The sequence below is a fragment of the Chiloscyllium plagiosum genome, unplaced genomic scaffold (assembly GCF_037043375.1).
Source record: "Chiloscyllium plagiosum isolate Xiang-an unplaced genomic scaffold, Cpla_swu_hap1 HiC_scaffold_13, whole genome shotgun sequence".
NCBI lineage: Eukaryota > Metazoa > Chordata > Chondrichthyes > Orectolobiformes > Hemiscylliidae > Chiloscyllium > Chiloscyllium plagiosum.
In genome coordinates, this window is record NW_028270151.1 from 27,714,986 (window position 1) to 27,733,663 (window position 18,678).

The 18,678-nt window shown below is 40.3% G+C and overlaps 1 protein-coding gene across 2 annotated transcripts in view; it reads left to right on the forward strand.

Moving 5' to 3' along the window:
* Positions 1 to 18,100, forward strand: part of LOC122556098 (claudin-1-like) — a 45,297-nt gene extending 27,197 nt beyond the window's left edge. For both annotated transcript variants that reach the window (XM_043702559.2, XM_087993412.1), the window contains 2 exons: positions 4,470 to 4,554; positions 14,049 to 18,100. In XM_043702559.2, the coding sequence (XP_043558494.1) occupies positions 4,470 to 4,554; positions 14,049 to 14,217 (254 nt within the window). In that variant the 3' untranslated portion in view covers positions 14,218 to 18,100. The remainder of the gene's footprint in view (positions 1 to 4,469; positions 4,555 to 14,048) is intronic.
* The last annotated feature ends 578 nt before the right edge of the window (positions 18,101 to 18,678 follow it).

The window sequence follows — 18,678 nt, forward strand, 5'->3', positions numbered from 1 at the left end:
GGTCATGGCTGTCTTTCATTTCTAGTCAGTGAATTATGTTGTAAATCTTGTGAAGAATTGAAACTAGAGGAGGATGCGGCAGGCCCGGAACATATGGGCTCAGGAATCCTCTCACAGCCTACCATGCTGGCACCACCATTTTTGGATGTGGATGAGGATGAACCTTTTCAAAGGGTGTGTAAATTGTTGCATGGGCAAAAGCTACATTGTTTATTCATTCAGGCAGTGTGGATGCCAATAACAAGGCCAAAACTTTTTTGCCCATCCCCAGTTGGCCTTGACAAGGTGGTTGTGAGCTGCAGTTTTGAACTACTTCAATCCAATTAATGTAGACTCATAATGCCATCAGGGTTTTGATCGAGTGGTTCTCAAGGAACAGTGATGCATTTTCAAATCATGAGGATATATGGCTTAGAGGAGAATTACTGTGTATCTGCTGTTCTTCTCCTCCTAGTATTTCAGGCTTTGGAAAGTGCTGTCTAAGGAGCTTTGATGAATTTCTGCAGTGCATCTTGTAGAAGGTACATACTGCTGCTAATGACCATCGGTAGTGCAGAAAATGAATGTTTGCAGAAGTGATGCCAAACAAGCGGGCATGGATCCTGTCAAGTTTCTTGAATATTGTTGGAATGATACTCATCAAAGCAAGCAGGGAGTATTCCATCGCAGTCCAAGGTCTCTTTGTTCAGCAGTACTCCCTAGGATCTTATCATTAAGTGTATAAGTCCTGCTCTGATTTGCTTTCCCAAAATGCAGCACCTCACATTTATCTACCATTGGCCCAAGATCCGGTTGTAATCCGAGGTAACCTTTTTCACTGTCCACTACACCTCCAATTTTGGTGTCATCTGCAAACTTACTAATTATACCATTTATGCTCACATCCAATCATTTATATAAATGATGAAAAGGAGTGGACCCAGCACTGATCCTTGTGGCACTCCATTGGTCACAGGCCTCCAGTCTGAAAAACAACCCTCCACCACCACCCTCTGTCTTCTACCTTTGAGCCAGTTGTGTATCCAAATGGCTAGTTCTCCCTGTATTGCTTGAGATCTAACCTTGCTAACCAGTCTCCCAAGGGAAACCTTGCCGATCACCTTAAAGAAGTCCATATAGATCACGTCTACTATTCTGCCCTCATCAGTTCTTTTTGTTACCTCTTCAAAAAACCCATTCATGTTTGTGAGACATGATTTCCCACGCTCAGAGCCATGTTGACTATCCCTAACCAGTCCTTGCCTTTCCAAATGTATGTATATCCTGTCCCTCAGGATTCCCTCTAACAACTTGCCTACCATCGACATCAGGTTCACTGGTCTGTAGTTCCCTGGCTTGTACTTATCACTTTTCTTAAATAATGGCACCACGTTAGCCAACCTCCAGTCTTCTGGCACATCAATGATACAAATATCTCAGCAAGCAGCCCAGCAATCACTTCTGTAGCTTCCCGCAGAATTCAAGGGTACACCTGATCAGGTCCTGGGGATTTATCCACTTTTACGTGTTTCAAGACATCCAGCACTTCCTCCTCTGTAATATGAATATTTTTCAAGATGTCACCATCAATTTCTCTACATTCTATATCTTCCATGTCCTTTTCCACGGTAAACACTGATGCAACATATTCGTTTAGTATCTCCCCCATCTCCTGCGGCACCAGACAAAGGTCACCTTACTTGGTCTTTGAGGGGCCCTATTCTCTCCCTGGTTAGCTTTTTGTCCTTAATGTATTTGTAAAAATCCTTTGGATTCTTCTTAACTCTATTTGCCAAAGCTATCTCATGTCCCATTTTTGCCCTCCTGATTTCCCTCTTAAGTATACTCCTATTGCCTTTATATTATTCAAAGGATTCACTCGATCTATCCTGTCTATACCTGACATATGCTTCCTTCTTTTTCTTAACCTAAACCCTCAATATCATTAGTCATCCGGCATTCCCTATACCTACCAGCCTTTCCTTTCACCTTAACAGGAATATACTGTCTCTGAACTCTCGTTTTCTCACTGCTGAAGAATTCCCATTTTCCAGCCATCCCTTTACCTGCGAACATCTGCCCCCAGTCAGCTTTTGAAAGTTCTTGCTTAGTACCATCAAAATTAGCCTTCCTCCAATTTAAAACTTTAACTTTTTGATCTGGTCTATCCTTTTCCATCACTGTTTTAAAACCAATAGAATTATGGTCGCTGGCCCCAAAGTGCTCCCCCACTGCCACCTCAGTCACCTGCCCCGCCTTATTTCCCAAGAGTAGGTCAAGTTTTGTGCCTTCTCTAGTAGGTACATCCATATATTGAATCAGAAAATTGTCTTGTACATGCTTAATAAATTCCTCTCCATCTAAACCCTTAACACTATGGCAGTTCCAGACTATGTTTGGAAAAGTTAAAATCCCTTACCATAACCATCCTATTATTCTTACAGATGACTGAGATCTCCTTACAAATTTTTTTCTCAATTTCCCCCTGACTATTAGGAGGTCTATAATATAATCCCAATAAGGTGATCATCTCTTTCTTATTTCGCAGTTCCACCAAAATAACTTGCCTGAATGTTTTTCTGGAAATATCGTCCCTCAGCACAGCTGTAATGCTATCCTTTATCAAAAACACCACTCCCCCTCCTCTCTTGCCTTCCTTTCAATCCTTCCTGGAGCATTTGTTTCCTGGAACATTAAGCTGCTAGTCCTGTCCATCTGAGCCATGTTTCTGTAATTGCTATGATATCCCAGTCCCATGTTCTTAACCATGCCCCGAATTCATCTGCCTTCCCTATTCAGCCCCTTGCATTGAAATAAATGGAGTTTAATTTATCTACCTTGTTCTCTGCTTTGTCCCTGCCTGCCCTGACTGGTTGACTCACTTCTTTTCTCAACTGTACCAGTCTCAGATTGATCTCTCTACTCACTATCTCTCTGGGTCCCACCCCCCACCTTACTAGTTTAAATCTTCCCGAGCAGCTCTAGCAAATTTCCATGCCAGCATATTAGTCCCCTTCCAATTTAGGTGCAATCTGTCCTTCTTATACAGGTCACTTCTACCCCAAAAGAGATTCCAATGATCCAAGAATGTGATTCCTTCACCTGTACACCAGTTCCTCAGCCATGTATTCAACTGCTCTATCCTCCTATTCCTACCCTCACTAGCTTGTAGCACCGGGAGTAATCCAGATACTACCACTCTCAAGGATGTCCTTTTAAAATTCCTGCCTAACTCTGTATGTTCTCCCTTCAGAATCTCATCCTTTTCCCTTCGTATGTCATTGGTTCCAATGTGGACAATGACTTCCTGCCGGCCCCTCTCCCCTTGAGAACATTCTGCACCCTCTCTGAGACATCCTTGATCCTGGCACCAGGGAGGCAGCACACCATTCTGATTTTCGCTGCTGACCACAGAAATGTCTGTCGGTGCCTCGGACTAGAGAGTTCCCCAACACAATTGATCTCTTGGAACCTGACGTACTTTTCATTCCATTAGAGCCAGTCTCAATACCAGAAACTTAGCTGTTCGTGTTATATTCCACTGAGAATCCATCACCCCCTACATTTTCCAAAACAGCATACTTGTTTGAAATGAGGATAGCCTCAAAAAACTCCTGCACTACCTGCCTACCTCTCTTACCTTTCCTGGAGTTAACCCAGCTACATGATTGTATCTGTGACTTTTTTGCCTTCCTATAACTGCTTTCCATCACATCCCCTTGCTATTGTAAATTCCTCATTACCTCTAACTGTTGCTCCAACCGATCCATTCGATCTGAATGGATTCACAATCAACTGCATTTATTGCAGATATAATCCTCAGTAACACATAAACACTCCCTTAACTCCTACACCCGACAAGAAGAGCATATCACTCTACTGAGGGCCATTTTAGCTTCTTCCAATCTGCAGACCCAGAAAATAGCACTATTGTATTCCTCTACAAAACACTGCTCCAGGCTAACTAAATACTTATGCTTATATTTTTAATTTTAATCAAGAGACATATCTCAATAAAACATATAATCAAGAAAGAACCCACTCTACACATTAGTGCAGACTCACAGCAAGGCCACACTTAAAACTATTTACTCATCTATTTTTGTGCTGTGATATCTCCTAAATAGGTTCCTCAAAGATCAGTTGTTCACTTCCTAAGTAGGTTTTGAAGCCTTAACTCCAGAACGTTAGCTGGGCTTCTGGATTACTTAAGTAGTGACTTGGTGTGACATTGCATTTGTTTGATAATAGTCCTGTGAAGCATTTTGGGATATTTTGCTGTGTTAACTGAGCTAAATAAATGGAATATCTTTGTTGTAATTCGGGCATTTCTGCTATTTTTTTTGTCAGCCAATGTTAATACTGCATGGAACGGACCAGATCTAAGACCTGTTACAGGCCTGTTCGAGTTCCTTTGCACTTTGACGCACGTATTTTCTTTTAACAGAAGATGGCTAAAGGCTAACTTTGTTTCTTGATCTCATTCTCAGGTCTTGCAACATTGGTTGCTACAGCCTGGTATGGGAACAACATTACCAGAGAGTTCTACAGCCCCTTAACACCAACCAACAACAGGTAAGTAAGCTATCTGGACCCAAATAAAGCATGAAAGAAATGTCCATTGGAAAGCCTGTTTCAGAATGTTCCAAATTACTGAGGTAATTGTAGTGATTGTAACAAGGTCAGTTAGATGGACTTCACAGTATATTAATTCCCTGATTGGTACTGTTAACATGATCCAATCAGGGAGCCCTGGCTGACAGATATAAACAGGTGTGTCAGAAGTTCTGTTCATTCTGCAAGCTGACTCTGAGGAAGCAGGAGCAAGGACAAGGACTCTGCAAGTGTAAATAAAGGGTGGCTTGGTGACGGGATACCAGCCGTTGAAGAGTTATTTCAATAACAATTTTGTCGGTTTTGATTATTGGATGAATATAGGCCAGAAGATTCACACAATCCCCCCTCCCAACCCCACTCTTCAAATAACATTGGATCTTCTACTTTGAATGAGAGGGCGGGAGTGACCTTCACTTATTATCTTATGTGAGCAATGGCAAATGTGACAGTGTAGCACTCTCTCAGAACAGATGTCACAGTTTAGATTATGTGCTTGAGGATTTAAACCCACCATGTTCTGACCCAAAGACAAATTGTCTACTTCCTGGACCACGGTCTGCCTGCCAGCCAAAAGTGGCTGATTACATAGTAGATCATTTAATTCCATTTGAAATGCAAGATTGTGCGTTTAGTTGAGGAGCTTTCTCCTTTGTTGGTCACTGGGGAGAAAATTGTTTGAGGCAGATGGAGGCTCTGGCTCTTGCAGAAAGCACATCAGACACTACTCTCCTTCCAAATGTCAATCCAGTGAGTGAGGACAGTGTCTGGTTCCATGGTGCAGCACCAACTTGAATTGTATTCTAACAATCTATTTCAAATAAGTCATCCTTGGTAGAGCTGTACCCCTACACAGATTAGGTCCTACGGAAAACTGGTGACCTAAAATGATGATGTCATGCCTTGCTAGAGTACGTAATAAATGAGGTGAGGGGTGCAGTGATTGTTTCCTTACTTCTGGATTAGGAGGTCTGGGTTCAGATTCCACCACCTTGGAGGTATGTTATAACACATCTGAAGAGGTTGAGTAAAATAACAACAATTAATGAGGCTCAGTGCATCTCTGGGATTAATACTGTAAGAATGTCAATAGTTAAAGCAACTTTAGATTGTGGTTTTCACGTACAAAATAAGAGGAAATTCCCAGCGATTGTGGTTGAGATGAGGAAGTTGAATTGGAATCGGTATATTGCTTGTAAATGTCATGTTCTGTGTACTTTTCCTTCTCTTTTTCATTTTCCTCCTCACTTATATTCTCCCCTTAAAAAGGTCAGCTTGATTGAGAGAACTGAAAGTTCTTCAGGGACAAGAACCTGCCAGGACCAGTAATTGGTTCAACTGGAGTCACTTGAGAATCTCTTTCAAAGGTGCAATGGGGAAACGACCCTTAGAGCAAGCTTTGAGCCATACTTCGCTAAGAAGTTAAAACTTTTGAAAATATCTCATGGCTTGTATGTTTGATGTGTAATAAACATTGTAAATATTGAGGCAAAAGTGAGGACTGCAGATGCTGGAAACCAGAGTTTAGATTAGAGTGGTGCTGGAAAAGCGCAGCAGGTCAGGCAGCATCCGAGGAGCAGGAAAATCAATGTTTCGGGCAAAATCCCTTCATCAGGAATGGAGGTCTTGATGCAATTGTAAATGTAGTAGTAATATACAGTTTTGGAAGAGACTGATTTATTTTGAAGGTCATGTAATAATTACATTGTGGTCCAGCAGGACAAAATTTGCTCGATCCCAAAGAGAATAACATTTTAAACTTTATAAAATGAATTTGCAAGTCAGCTCTGGGAAAAATCATTATCATCGGAATTGCAGCAAGGTACAGTTAACAGTCAAACTTCAGTTTGAATCCAAACCAGGCAAATTGACTCTGATTGTCCAAGACATTGTCATGTTCTCACAAGGGGTCACTTGACCCGAAATGTTAACTCTGAATTTTCTTCACAAATGCTGCCAGACCTGCTGAGCTTTTCCAGCAATCTCTATTTTTGTTTCATTGTCATGTGGAATGCACTATATATTAGCTATTCCCCAAGTTGTTGTTCAGTTGAAAAGATACATGTGTGGATATGTACTTTCTATTTGTAATGGATAAGTCCTCCTGTTTTCAATATTTGTGTGATTAACTACCCAATCTGCAGAATGCCACTCCTGCCACTAACAGGATGCTGCCATCAAGCCAAAAATATGATGTGCCTGTCACATAAATGAGTAATGTGGTATATGGGTTTCATTGCCTGGTAAGTAGGACGTAGGTCCCAAAGTCTAACAGATCATATCAAACAACATGTTCCTTTATTACCTCTGTTTCTCTCTGCACCTTCCCAAAGCATCATTTATTGAAATAGTTCACTTTTGATCTGAGATACGCTAGGGGAAAGACTTAATCCATGGTAGTGACAGAAAATTAGCTGATTAGTGAATCAGAAGTGAATCTATTTTCATTAAAGTCAATGGGAAATTGAGTGCAGTGTCTAACAATGATCCCCATCTGTCTGCTGTATGAAACTGGCACAGATCAATTTCACCTTGTGTATCAAAACCACCACTTTTGCAGTTGCATCACATGAGTTTGGATTTATTCTTTTGGCGCAAGGCCCTTCCTCTTTCTCTTTCCAATCTCAAAGACTTTCCTTCCTCTTTAATGGGGGAATAATAAATGTCTCAGTTCCTCCACTGTGGAGGGGTTTCTGTGACTCACAAACTACAGTACAACCACACATTTAATATGAACAGCAAGCTTTGGAAACCATCGGCAGCATCTGTGAAGAGAGAACAGAGGGGCTAAAGAAGAGCCGTGTTGGACTTGAAACATCAATTCTGTTTCTCTCTCCACAGTTGCTAATAGACCTGCTGAATTTCTCTAGTGTTTTCAGTATTCATGTCAGACTTCAGATTTCCAGCATCTGCAGTGTTTTCGTTTGGTCATGATTTGCTAATTGCTTTTCACTTGAAGGCACCCAAAGGAATGTGGAATTAAGCTAGACCTGGATACATTTATCTTATGTAATTCCTGCACATCAGCAAAAATAATTGGTGATTTATGCAGTTCAGCAAGTGGAGGCTGTGCTACTGGGAATTATTATGAACTTTGCTATAGTCAATTTTGAACTATTGACATGGTTTTAAAGGAGCTGGAGTTGTAAAATGTGTGCTAATGCCTATTCAGCTGTACTGTGTCGCCACAGCAGATAGCATTCAGATTTAATGTCTGGATAAGGTAAACTTTTATGCTGAAACATTTTTGGTTGTTTTGTGAATGTGCAAGGGCTGATTTTCACTTGGGCTCACATCTGCTCATAGGTTAATGGTTTGTACAAGATGGAGCAAAGCAGGAAACATTCTTTGAAGAGTGAATGTTTGTGTGTGTTTGCAAATATGCGTGGGGGTGAAGTGAAGTATGAGGGCCCAAATTAATCCCGTAAGCATTGCTAGCTGTAAGGGTATGATTCATATATGCTGTTATTACATTCAATATTGAAAAGAATTTCTTCCGTATTCTCTGCTTTCTTTTCACTTACTCCCTCTTGTTACAAGTCTGTGGCAAGGAGTGCACTGGAAATTAAGTTCCACCACTCTGAGTTCTACCAAAATATTTGATTTTATTTTAATCACTAAAACAGCCAATTTGTTTCTCTTAATTACTGTGCTTAAAAAGAAACAAACCTTTCATCAAGTTTCCCCCGTAAAATAACCTTGTTTGAAAGGTTTAAAACATAGATGTGTTTCTATGTTAAACTGATTATCAATGAAGCTACTATGTAGAGTTAAAATTTGTCCCCTTAATGCCAAATCCATGTATATTAATAAACAAATGGAATGAGATGACAGAGCTCTACCCAGAGAAATAATGAATGGAAAATTAGACAACTGGAATTACCACATAAGCTCAGTCACTACTAGAGTAGGTCACGCTGATACTCAGTAACAGCAATCTGTGCTATCTACAAGATGCACTTCAGGAATTCACCAAAAATGCTTAGACAGTACCTTCGAAATCTAGAAGCACTTCCATCTAGAAGGAGAAGGAGAAACAGATACATGGGAGCACCTGCAAGTTCTCCTCCAAGCCGCTTACCATTCTGACTTGGAAATATATCAGCATTCCTTCACTTTCACTGGGTCAAAATCCTAACAGCATTATTGGTCAACCCACAGCAGGTTCAATAAGGCAGCCCAGCATCACCTTCTTCAACGCAAGTAGGAACTGGCAATAAATGTAGTAATGCCTACATCCCACGATGAATAAAAACAATTCCTTCCCTAAAGGATTTTTAGTGAGCCAGTGTATTGATAATGGATACATGGTCACCATTAGGTTAACTTGCAATTGCAGATTTTCATTGAAGTCAAATTTGACCATCTACCATGATGGCGTTTGAACTCATAACCCCACAACATTAGTTTGAGACTCTGGATTACTTCCACAATTAAACAGTTCTCACGTCTAGCAAAATAGAAAGCAAAATGCAGAGACTGTTGCAAGGCTACACTTGGCCTCTTCAAATACTCAGTTTGTTTGTCTAGCAATTTTAAGCTATTAAGCATTCTCTCATCACTCTTCTAAAACAATTTTCTCTTAAAGCCACTTAGCTTATCAAAAAAATGCAGAAAATACCCAGTTCTTTTGAACTCTTGATTTTTGCATTCCAAAAAGTTGCATGAATAATAACTGGTAATCCAGGAATAGGCCAAGTCTTTAGTTTTCACATTGTTATAATCCACAGATATGTGTTGCCAACACTAAACCCTAATATCAATCCTAACCTGAACTGAGCTGTCTATATCACAGAAAGATTCAGTCTAGATGGAGGCCATTCAGTCTACTGTCTCTGCAAATGTGGTTTACTGAGTGCCATTTCCCACTTTTACTCACAAATTGTTCATTCCAGTTCTTAACCATTCAGTGTGTAAAAAATGTTACTCCTCTTGTTACCTTTTTGCTAACTCCCTTAAATCTACAATGTCTGGCTCTTGATCCTCCCATCAATGAGAACAGTTTCTCCCTATTCACTCTGTCCAGACCCCTCAAGGTTTTGAACACATGACCAAACCTCCTGTCAAACCTGCCTTAAATGGTAGATAATCCCAGCTCCTTCATTCTATCCAGGCAAGTGGAGTTCCCATTGCAGGAAGCACTGTAAAGTGCCTTTTTTGAAAGCCACTCTGGTGAATCTTTTCTGAATCCAAAACTAAAGTGGGATTTGTGACAAAGGTCGGCAGCACGATGGCTCAGTGGTTAGCATTGCTGTCTCACAGTGCCAGGGACCCACATTTGATTCCAGCCTCGGGCAATTGTCTGTGTGGAGTATGTATATTCTCCCAGTGTCTTCGTGTGTTTCCTTTGGGTGCTCCAGTTTCCTCCCACAGTCCAAAGATGTGCAGTTTGGGTGAATTAGCCGTGCTAAATTGCTCATAGTGTTCAGGGATGTGTAGGCTAGGTGCGTTAATAGGGTAGAGGAATGAATCTGGGTGGAATACTCTGGAGGGTTAGTGTGGACTTGTTGGGCCAAATGGCCTGTTTCCACATTGTAAGGATTCTAAATTCTAAAAGCTAACCAAAAATAATGAATAGGAGAATAAAAAGCTTTGAGTTTCCTTGTGATAAAGGCTGATATTCCATGTGCTGCCTTAGCTATTTGTTGTATCTGCCGGTTATCTTTCTATGATCAATGTATAAGGACACCTATATCCTTCTGTATGGCAACGCTCTCCAATCTCTCTCCATTTACCAAATATCAAGCACTTATTTTACCAGAATGTAAACGTTTTCCCATATAATTTTCACCTACCATTGTTTTTACATACTCATTTAATCTGGCTATATCCATTTGCGGAGTCTCTTGTCACTATTACTTGATATCCTCCCTATCAGCAGGGAGGATATCATAACTATAGTATCATAAGGCCATTCATCCAATGCATGGATCATAAATAACTGTAATATTTATTGTGTTGCAGTAGCATTTTGAATTTAAAGTGCAAAAGCAATCTTGTCACCACAAAGCTGGCTTTCCAATTCACTTCATTTAATTGTATATTAATATGAGATGAGCACGACAGATGTTTTCCAACTCCTCCAGGATATCTGTTAACTTTAAAAAACACAGAGAATCGATTAAGCAAATGAGCTTTTGGGCTAACACTTGTTGGGACCTGAGGGGCTGGGAGTGATGAATGGGCATTAGCTCATGTTGAACTCTACACAGATGTAGGATTGTTTGTGTATGTGGTGAATACAATAAGGATCGTGGCTTCATGGGAGTGGTAAAGCAATGGACCATGTAAGGAATGAAATGAAGGTTATAGACACAATACATTTTGTGGACTTACGTGTGGAAATAAAGTGCTGAAAACCAAACCTTTGACTCTGAGATAAGTGTGCCACAAACATGGACAAAAGATCAAGGAGCGTGAACAAAAGTAAAGCCAACTGAATTTGAGGCAAACTCTCTCCACAAGCGAAGGTGGTAGTGATTGCTGGAGGACAGTCATTTCAGTTCCAGGACATTTCTGCAGGAGTTCCTCAGGGTAGTGTCCTTGGCCTAACTGCTTCATTAATGACCTGTCGTAAAGTCAGGAGTGAGAATTTTCAATACTGAGCACAATACTCATCGCTGTTTGCGACTTCTCAGCTACTAGAACCGTCTGTGTCCACATGCAGAATGACCTGGCTAACAACCAGACATGGATTGATAACTGTTTAGAAATGTAAGTGTTTAACAATGAACCGTCTCCATCAAGAGAGAATCTAACCATTGCCTCTTGACATTCAATGACATTTTCATCACAAAATCCCCCTAAACCAACATCCTTGATGTTACCATTGCCCAGAACCTGAATTGGACCAGCCATATTATTAACTGTGACTATATAAGAGCAGGTAAGATGCTACGAATCCTGCAGTATGTAACTCACCTGATCCAAACTGCCTCTGAGTGCAGCTTCAACAACACTCAAGAAGCTTGACACAATCCAGGACAAAAGAATTCACTTGATTGGTATCCCAACCATCACCTTAAGCATTTGTTTTCTCTACCAATGAAACTCAGTAGCAGCAGGATGTGCCATCTATAAGATAAACTGCAGAAATTCACCAAGGCTCCTTACACAGCACCTTCCAAATCCTATAACTACTGTTATCCAAAAGGGCAAGGACAGCAGATTAATGGGAAAATCACTATGTGCAACCTTCCTTGCATGTCACTCACCATCCTAACTTGAAAATATATCACCCTTCCTTCAGTGTCAAAATCCTGGTGTCCCTCCCTAATAGCAGTGGTGGCTGTACCTACATCACAAAAACTGCAACAGATAAATAAGGCAGCTCACCAGAACCTTCTTAAGGGCAATTAGGATTGGGAAATAAATTCTGTACAAGGTAGGGATTTCTGCATTCTGAGAATGATCTAGAAAGACTAAATGTTGAATAAATGCAAATTGTTGACTTCAAAAATTCTTTTGTGTTAACTGTTCAAAATAGGTAATTCTGGGATGGTTAGATTCTCTTTTTGTTGGAGATAGTCATTGCCTTGCACTGTATGGCATGAATGTTACTTGACATTTGTCAGCCCAAATCTGCATATTTTCTAGGTCTTCCTGCATTTAGACATTGACTGCTTCAGTATCTGAGGACTCACAAATGATAAGCATTCTGCAATCCTCAGTGAACATCCCCAATTTTGATCCTATGATGGAGGCAGGGTCATTACTAAAGCAGCCAAAGATCGGTGGGTCTGGGGCACTATGCTAAAGAACTCCTGCAGAGATGTCCTGGAGTTGAGTTGGCCAACCTCAAACAACCAAAACCACCTTCCTTTGTGCCAGTTTCCAATCAGCAGAGAGCTGTCTTCCAATTTATGTTGACTCAAGTTTCACTAGAACTCCTTGATGCCCCAGTCAGGCAAGTGCTGCCTCAATGTCAAGTCACTCTCACCTCACTTCTGAATTTCAGCTGTTTTGTCCATGTTTGAGCCAAGGCTGTAATGAGATCAGGAGCTGAGTGCCCCTGGTGGAACCCAAACTGGACACCAATGAGCAAGTCAGTTTAGCAAGTGCTAAATAAAAACTGAAAGAGCTGCGGATGCTACAAATCAAAAACAAAAACAGAAATTGCTGGAAAAGTTCAGCAGGTTTGGTAACATCTGTGGAAAGAAATCAGAGTTAACATTTCAGGACCCTGTTTTTGTTGCTAAGCAGATGCTGTTTGAAAGCACTGTTGATGGACACTGTCCATTATTTTGCTGACAATTGAGAGTAGACTGACAGGATGATAATGACCTGGTTGTATTTGTCCTGCTTTTTGTGTACAGGTCATACCTGGACAATTTTCTACATTGTTGAGTAGATACCAGTGTTGAGGTGTACTAGAACAGCTTCCCTAGGGGTGCAGTTGGTTTTGGAGTACATGTCTTCAGTGATATTGCCAGAATGTTGTCAGAGCCCATAGTGTATGCAGTAACTGCTGCCTCCAGTTGTTTCTTGATATCATGTGGAGTGAATCACATTGGCTAAAAAACTAGAATCTCTGATGCTGGGGATGTCTGGAGGAGGCCAGGATGGATGTTTCACTGAGTATTTCTGCAGTTCTTCAAGCAGAATTGCTAAGTGGATGATCAAACTCTTCAACATTGAAGGCTTCACTCATATGCTCACTTTCTCACATCCAATCCTTTCTATCCCAATTTTCTACTGTGTGTCTGAATTCCACTTTGATTGTTGGAGGATGATCTATATTGTTGCAAACTTTTAAAATTCAGACCTTTTCTGTAGTGAATGCCAATGAAATCCACAAACAAAGGTCTCTGAATAAACTGATTACTGGTGTACCTTGTAGCTTGGAATATTGAATTGAATTAAGTCCGAAGTTTTGGGAGAACCTATAAAACAAAATTAAAACCCAACAAACATTTTAAAATTGAGCATTGTTTAACCATGTTATAGAAGTTTATAAAATCATGAGAGACATGGATAGGGTAAAAAGACAAGGTATTTTCCCTGGGGTGGGGAAGTCCAGAACTAGAGGGCATAGATTTAGGGTGAGAGGGACAAGATTTAAAAGGGACCCGGGGGCAACTTTTTCATGCAGAAGTTGGTGCATGTATGGAATGAGCTGCCAGAGTTATTGGTGGAGGCTGGTAAAAATACATTTAAAGGGTATCTGGATGGGCATATGGGTTTAGAGGGATGTGGGCCAAGTGCTGGCAAATGGGAATAGATTAACTTAGGGTATCTGGTCGGCATGGACGAGTTGGACCGAAGGGTCTGTTTCCGTGTTGTACATCTCTATGACTCTAATAAACCAATCTTCAAAGGAGAAATCCATTGTTTCATGCAGACCTTACAAATATTGGTTAAGAGCAAACATGGAAAGTTCTCAGGGACCTTTGGCTGTGGTTTGATCAGAGGCTAAATGTATCAAAATATTGATCTCACTTCTCTTTCCTTTTCAGGTTTGAGTTTGGCCAAGCTCTGTTCATAGGATGGGCTGCTGCTACCCTCTGTCTACTCGGTGGAGCCTTTCTGTGCTGCTCGTGCTCCAAAGGTACTGGGGGATCCTACTCAAAGAATGCCTACCCACGAGCACAAGGTGCTCCTTCTACTGCAAGGAACTACGTGTGAGGCCAGTGGAACTACTGAGAGGATCCCACTCAAACTATTCACTTGCTTTGTGACCCTTTAAGTGAGGGATACATAGTATTAATCTTGATGACATTTCCTAAAAGACGAATAGGAAATTAATTAATTTCTTACATTTACTTGCTTACATTTCAATTTTAGTTCATCTTAAATAAAGCAATTGTCAGTTTATTTGTTTTTGAGTACAGACTATAGAATATCTTGCCTGCACATATCATGTATCATATATTCATATCATGTATCAGATCCTGTATGGGTATTTCAGAATGAGGGATTGTAAGGGGGCTTCTCATGCGATGGGGTTAACCGGGTGTTGTTCCAGGATACAGTACAGTGACTCGAATACAGTCAAGCTTTGAATTGCTGCATCACAATATACATCGTTCACACACACAATCCTGTTGGTACAGTTTCTGCTTGATGATTGTTCAGCCTTAATGATCACTCTTATGAAAGGAAAGGGGGTGAAAGAGGAATAGGTGGGGACATAGAATAATTACAGTAACAAAATCGGCCTCTCTTTGGCAGACTTGAAGTAACAGTGAAAATGAGGATGTGTGATGGTGAATGCTAGAAATGCCCCTTTGAAACCTCTTGATTTCTATTGAGAAGAAAAGACACATCAAAAAAATCACTTCACTCTACATGATTACAATTCCCCCACATTAGCAAAAGAAAGACTTTGCTATTTCTCAATCTTGTGTAAATCATTTTAAGGAGTAGAGCTCAAATTCAAATGTAAACATTATCTTAAATACTGAGCTCCAAAACAATCTCTTTGAAATCCTCAAACATATCTTTCTAACATCATTTACAAACCTGCTAAAAACAATAAGCTGTCTGTATCAGAGTTGCCAAATGCACTCATCTCTGAAGTGCTTGTGGTGACCTGCCTTCATGTATGTACAAAGGTGGCTGGTTGATGTGTTAGGTGTACCAATGGTCTGGTATAATAACTGTGTATTTCTGTTTTTGTAACTAATATCCAGTGTACATTTGCCGGTTGCAATTGTTATACTCTATTTTATGCTTTAGCAACATCAGCAGTATTCTCGGTAGGAAAGCATCCCTTTAATTTTCTGAGCTTCTCACCTTCTCCAAACACGGTGTAATTGTTAAATAATTGATATTCATCAGCATATAACATCAGTGTCTCAATGAACCCCAACTTGTCTAAACTAATGTTTATTTTCACATCATGCATCAACAAGTCCATTCTTCATTCAACAACAGCCATTCCATTCCATCAACAGCCTTTCTTTGGTTGCACTTTGTTAAGTAATTAATGTTCGTCAGTCTGAGCCCCATCCTTTGATACAGGGCAAGACAAGAACTGATTTTCTTTTGTCTTGAGTGGGCAAGTACAGAGAATTTGAACCATCTATGGTTGAACATTCGTGATGAATATTTCCAGAATTGCTGGAGGGTCATATTTCACCAACCCTCCCTCCTGATTCTGGGGTGGAACTGTTGGACTGTCAGCACCTTGAATTCCAAAATGGAATTGAAACTAGGCCTGATTCTGAGTAAATCCTGGAGTGTAAGTGAAGCTGTTGCCTTGGCTGCACTTTGTGGGAAACTGGATGGCCTGGAGTCAGTTTGGTGACCTTTTCAATGAGAGATGTCAATGTGTGGGCTCATTAAACTTGTCTTTGATCTGACTGAAATGGAATATATTCTGGTGGAAGTTCACAATGAACTGTTTCTTAATTGTGTGCAATTATTTGTTGAAATTTCCTGCAGTTGATTTAGCTCGTTTTCCAAATAGGACTAGCTTGTGTCTGAAATTTCAACTCAGCAGTGTTTTTAGGTCCTTCCGTTTCATTTACAAAATAGAAGCACAAATATTTATTAAACTATTCTTTTAAGTTTTTAGCTCCTTACTCAGCCTTTGTGTGTTAACTTAAGTGATACATTTCCACAAGAGACAAATTACTCTCAACCAGCAGAGACTAAGTCAATCTCCTTCAACCTACCATTTCTAAAATGCTAAGCATTTTGTTTCTAAAAAAAAACTGAAAAAACTACAGATGCTGGAAATTGAACACAAAAACAAAAGTTGTTGGAAAAGCTTAGTAGGTCTGGTAACATCTGTGGAGAGAAATCAGAGTTAACATTTTGGGTCCAGCGACCCTTCCTCAGAACTGATGATACCTAGGATAAAGTTGGTTTTTATGCAGAAGATAGGGTGGGGGGAGGGGGTAAGGAGTAAATGATAGGTGGAGATAGAGCCCAAAGAGAGACAAAGGGGAGGATAACAATCAACCTGGGAGAATGAATAGCTAATGGAGACAGTTAGTGGCTAATAATAGATTGTGTGTGATAGCAGACCATGTAATATCAAGGCCTGGTGTGAGGGGATGGGGGAAATGTGTGAGGAAGGTGCCTCAATCCCTAAAATTGTTAAATTAATTATTGAGTGCAGAAGGCTGTAGAGTACCCAAGTGGAAAATGAAGTGCTGTACTTCCAGCTTGCATTGGATCTCTGCAGTAAACCTGAAACACAGATTTTGGCCAGGGAACAATGTGGCTAAACAAGCATATACTGTACAAAGAAAGTGCCATGCTCTAGGGCATGCAAATAACTATTACAGCCATATTAATGATCTGACAGTGGCTGTTGATTAGAGCAGGGCTTTTGCCCGAAATGTCGATTTTGAAGCTCCTTGGATGCTGCCTGAACTGCTGTGCTCTTCCAGCACCACTAATCCAGATTCTGGTTTCCAGCATCTGCAGTCATTGTTTTTACGTCAGTCAGTGCAACTCACACTTATCTTCAATTCCTATATAACCCATATTCTGCCATGTGTGCTGGGTTAAATACATGCTATGTTAAAAATAGCAATTAAAGACATGCTTGTTCCAGTCGATGCAAATCTCAACAATGTGTCCAACAACTCTGAGGAAGTCATGGAGTCTTGCAACAAGGAAAAAAAGTCCTTTGACCCATCACTTTCATGCCTCTTTCCTTGGTACAATAGTCTGAATCGATGACTTGCTAGATCATCATTCACCTATCTACTCGAGTTTCGTTTTCCAGCACTTGTACCTAGGCCTTTTATGTTACAGCTTTTCAAGTGATCACCTACAATGGTGTGAAGGTTCCTGTCTGTGCAACCCTTTCAGGCAGTGAGTTCTGGATATCCATCAACCTTTCGGTGAATCTTTTCTCCGTTAAGCCCTGATAGACCTCCTGACATTTACCTTAAATCTGTGCTCCTTTTTGATCTGTCTGATAAGCGTAAATGATTCTTCCCATCTACCCTGTTTATGCAACTCATAATTTGAGACACCTCAATCCAGTCCCTCTTCATCCTTCTCTGTTTAAGGAAAACAACACCAGCCTATTTAGTCTCTCTTCACAGCTGTTATACACACCTCTAAAGTCTCATTTAATATTCTTCTGTACGTTGCAATTAGATTTTTGTTAATCACTGTGTGAAATTTTAGAAGAGGTCTTTTAAAATAATTAGAACTCTAGATCTTTGCAGCTGGAACAAAAAAAGTCATACTGAAATCTGAAATATTAATTCCTGTACATAAACCAGCTTTTTTAAAAACGATCAGGATAACAGTGAGATGGTGTAACCTGCTAAGTGCCCAGATTTTCAAAAGACTATTATTGTGGCCTATTTTGTACTAGCTAACGTGTCCCTTTGGACTTGTTATTCGCCTATCTGTTTTGTGTATTATCCAGTGTTGGTTAATTGTGCCTTTCTAACCTTTCTCAGATAATAGGTTTCTGGTTTTGGACCTATCCTTTTATGCATGACATGAATCCAAATATATGCGGTGAATTGATTTTTTTTCTGTACTGAGCATATTCTATGAATTTTGCAATAAATGGGGTATTATTTATTTTAAACTGAGAAACCGAAATGTTTGAGTCTTTGAAGTATATGTTTAAAAAAGGGGTTGCTCTCTTAGGCCTCTCAACTTCTGCCAAGCAGCTTTGGAGTCATAGAGTCATACAACACAGAAAACAGACCCTTGGGTTCAACCTGTCCATGTCAACTATAATCTCAAACCCAACTAGTCCCACCTGCCTGCGCTTGGCCCATGTCTCTCCAAACATTCATGTCTTTTAAACGTTGTAACTGTGCCCACATGCATCACCTCAGGAGGTTCATTCCACATATGAACCACACTCTATGTTAAAAAAAATGCCCCTCATCTTAAAAATACAGCCCCTAGTCTTGAAATTATCCACCCTAGGAAAAAGACACCCACCATTTACTTTATCTATACCCATGGTTTTTACAAACCTCTCTCAGGTCATCCCTTAACCTCCCACATTCCAGTGAAAACGTTCCAGGTTACCGAGCCTTTCCTTATAACTCAGCCCTCCATTCCCAGAAGCATCCTGCTAAATCTCTTCTGAACCTTCTCTAGTTCAATGACATCCTTCCTGTAACAAAGTGACCAGAATTGGACACAGTATTC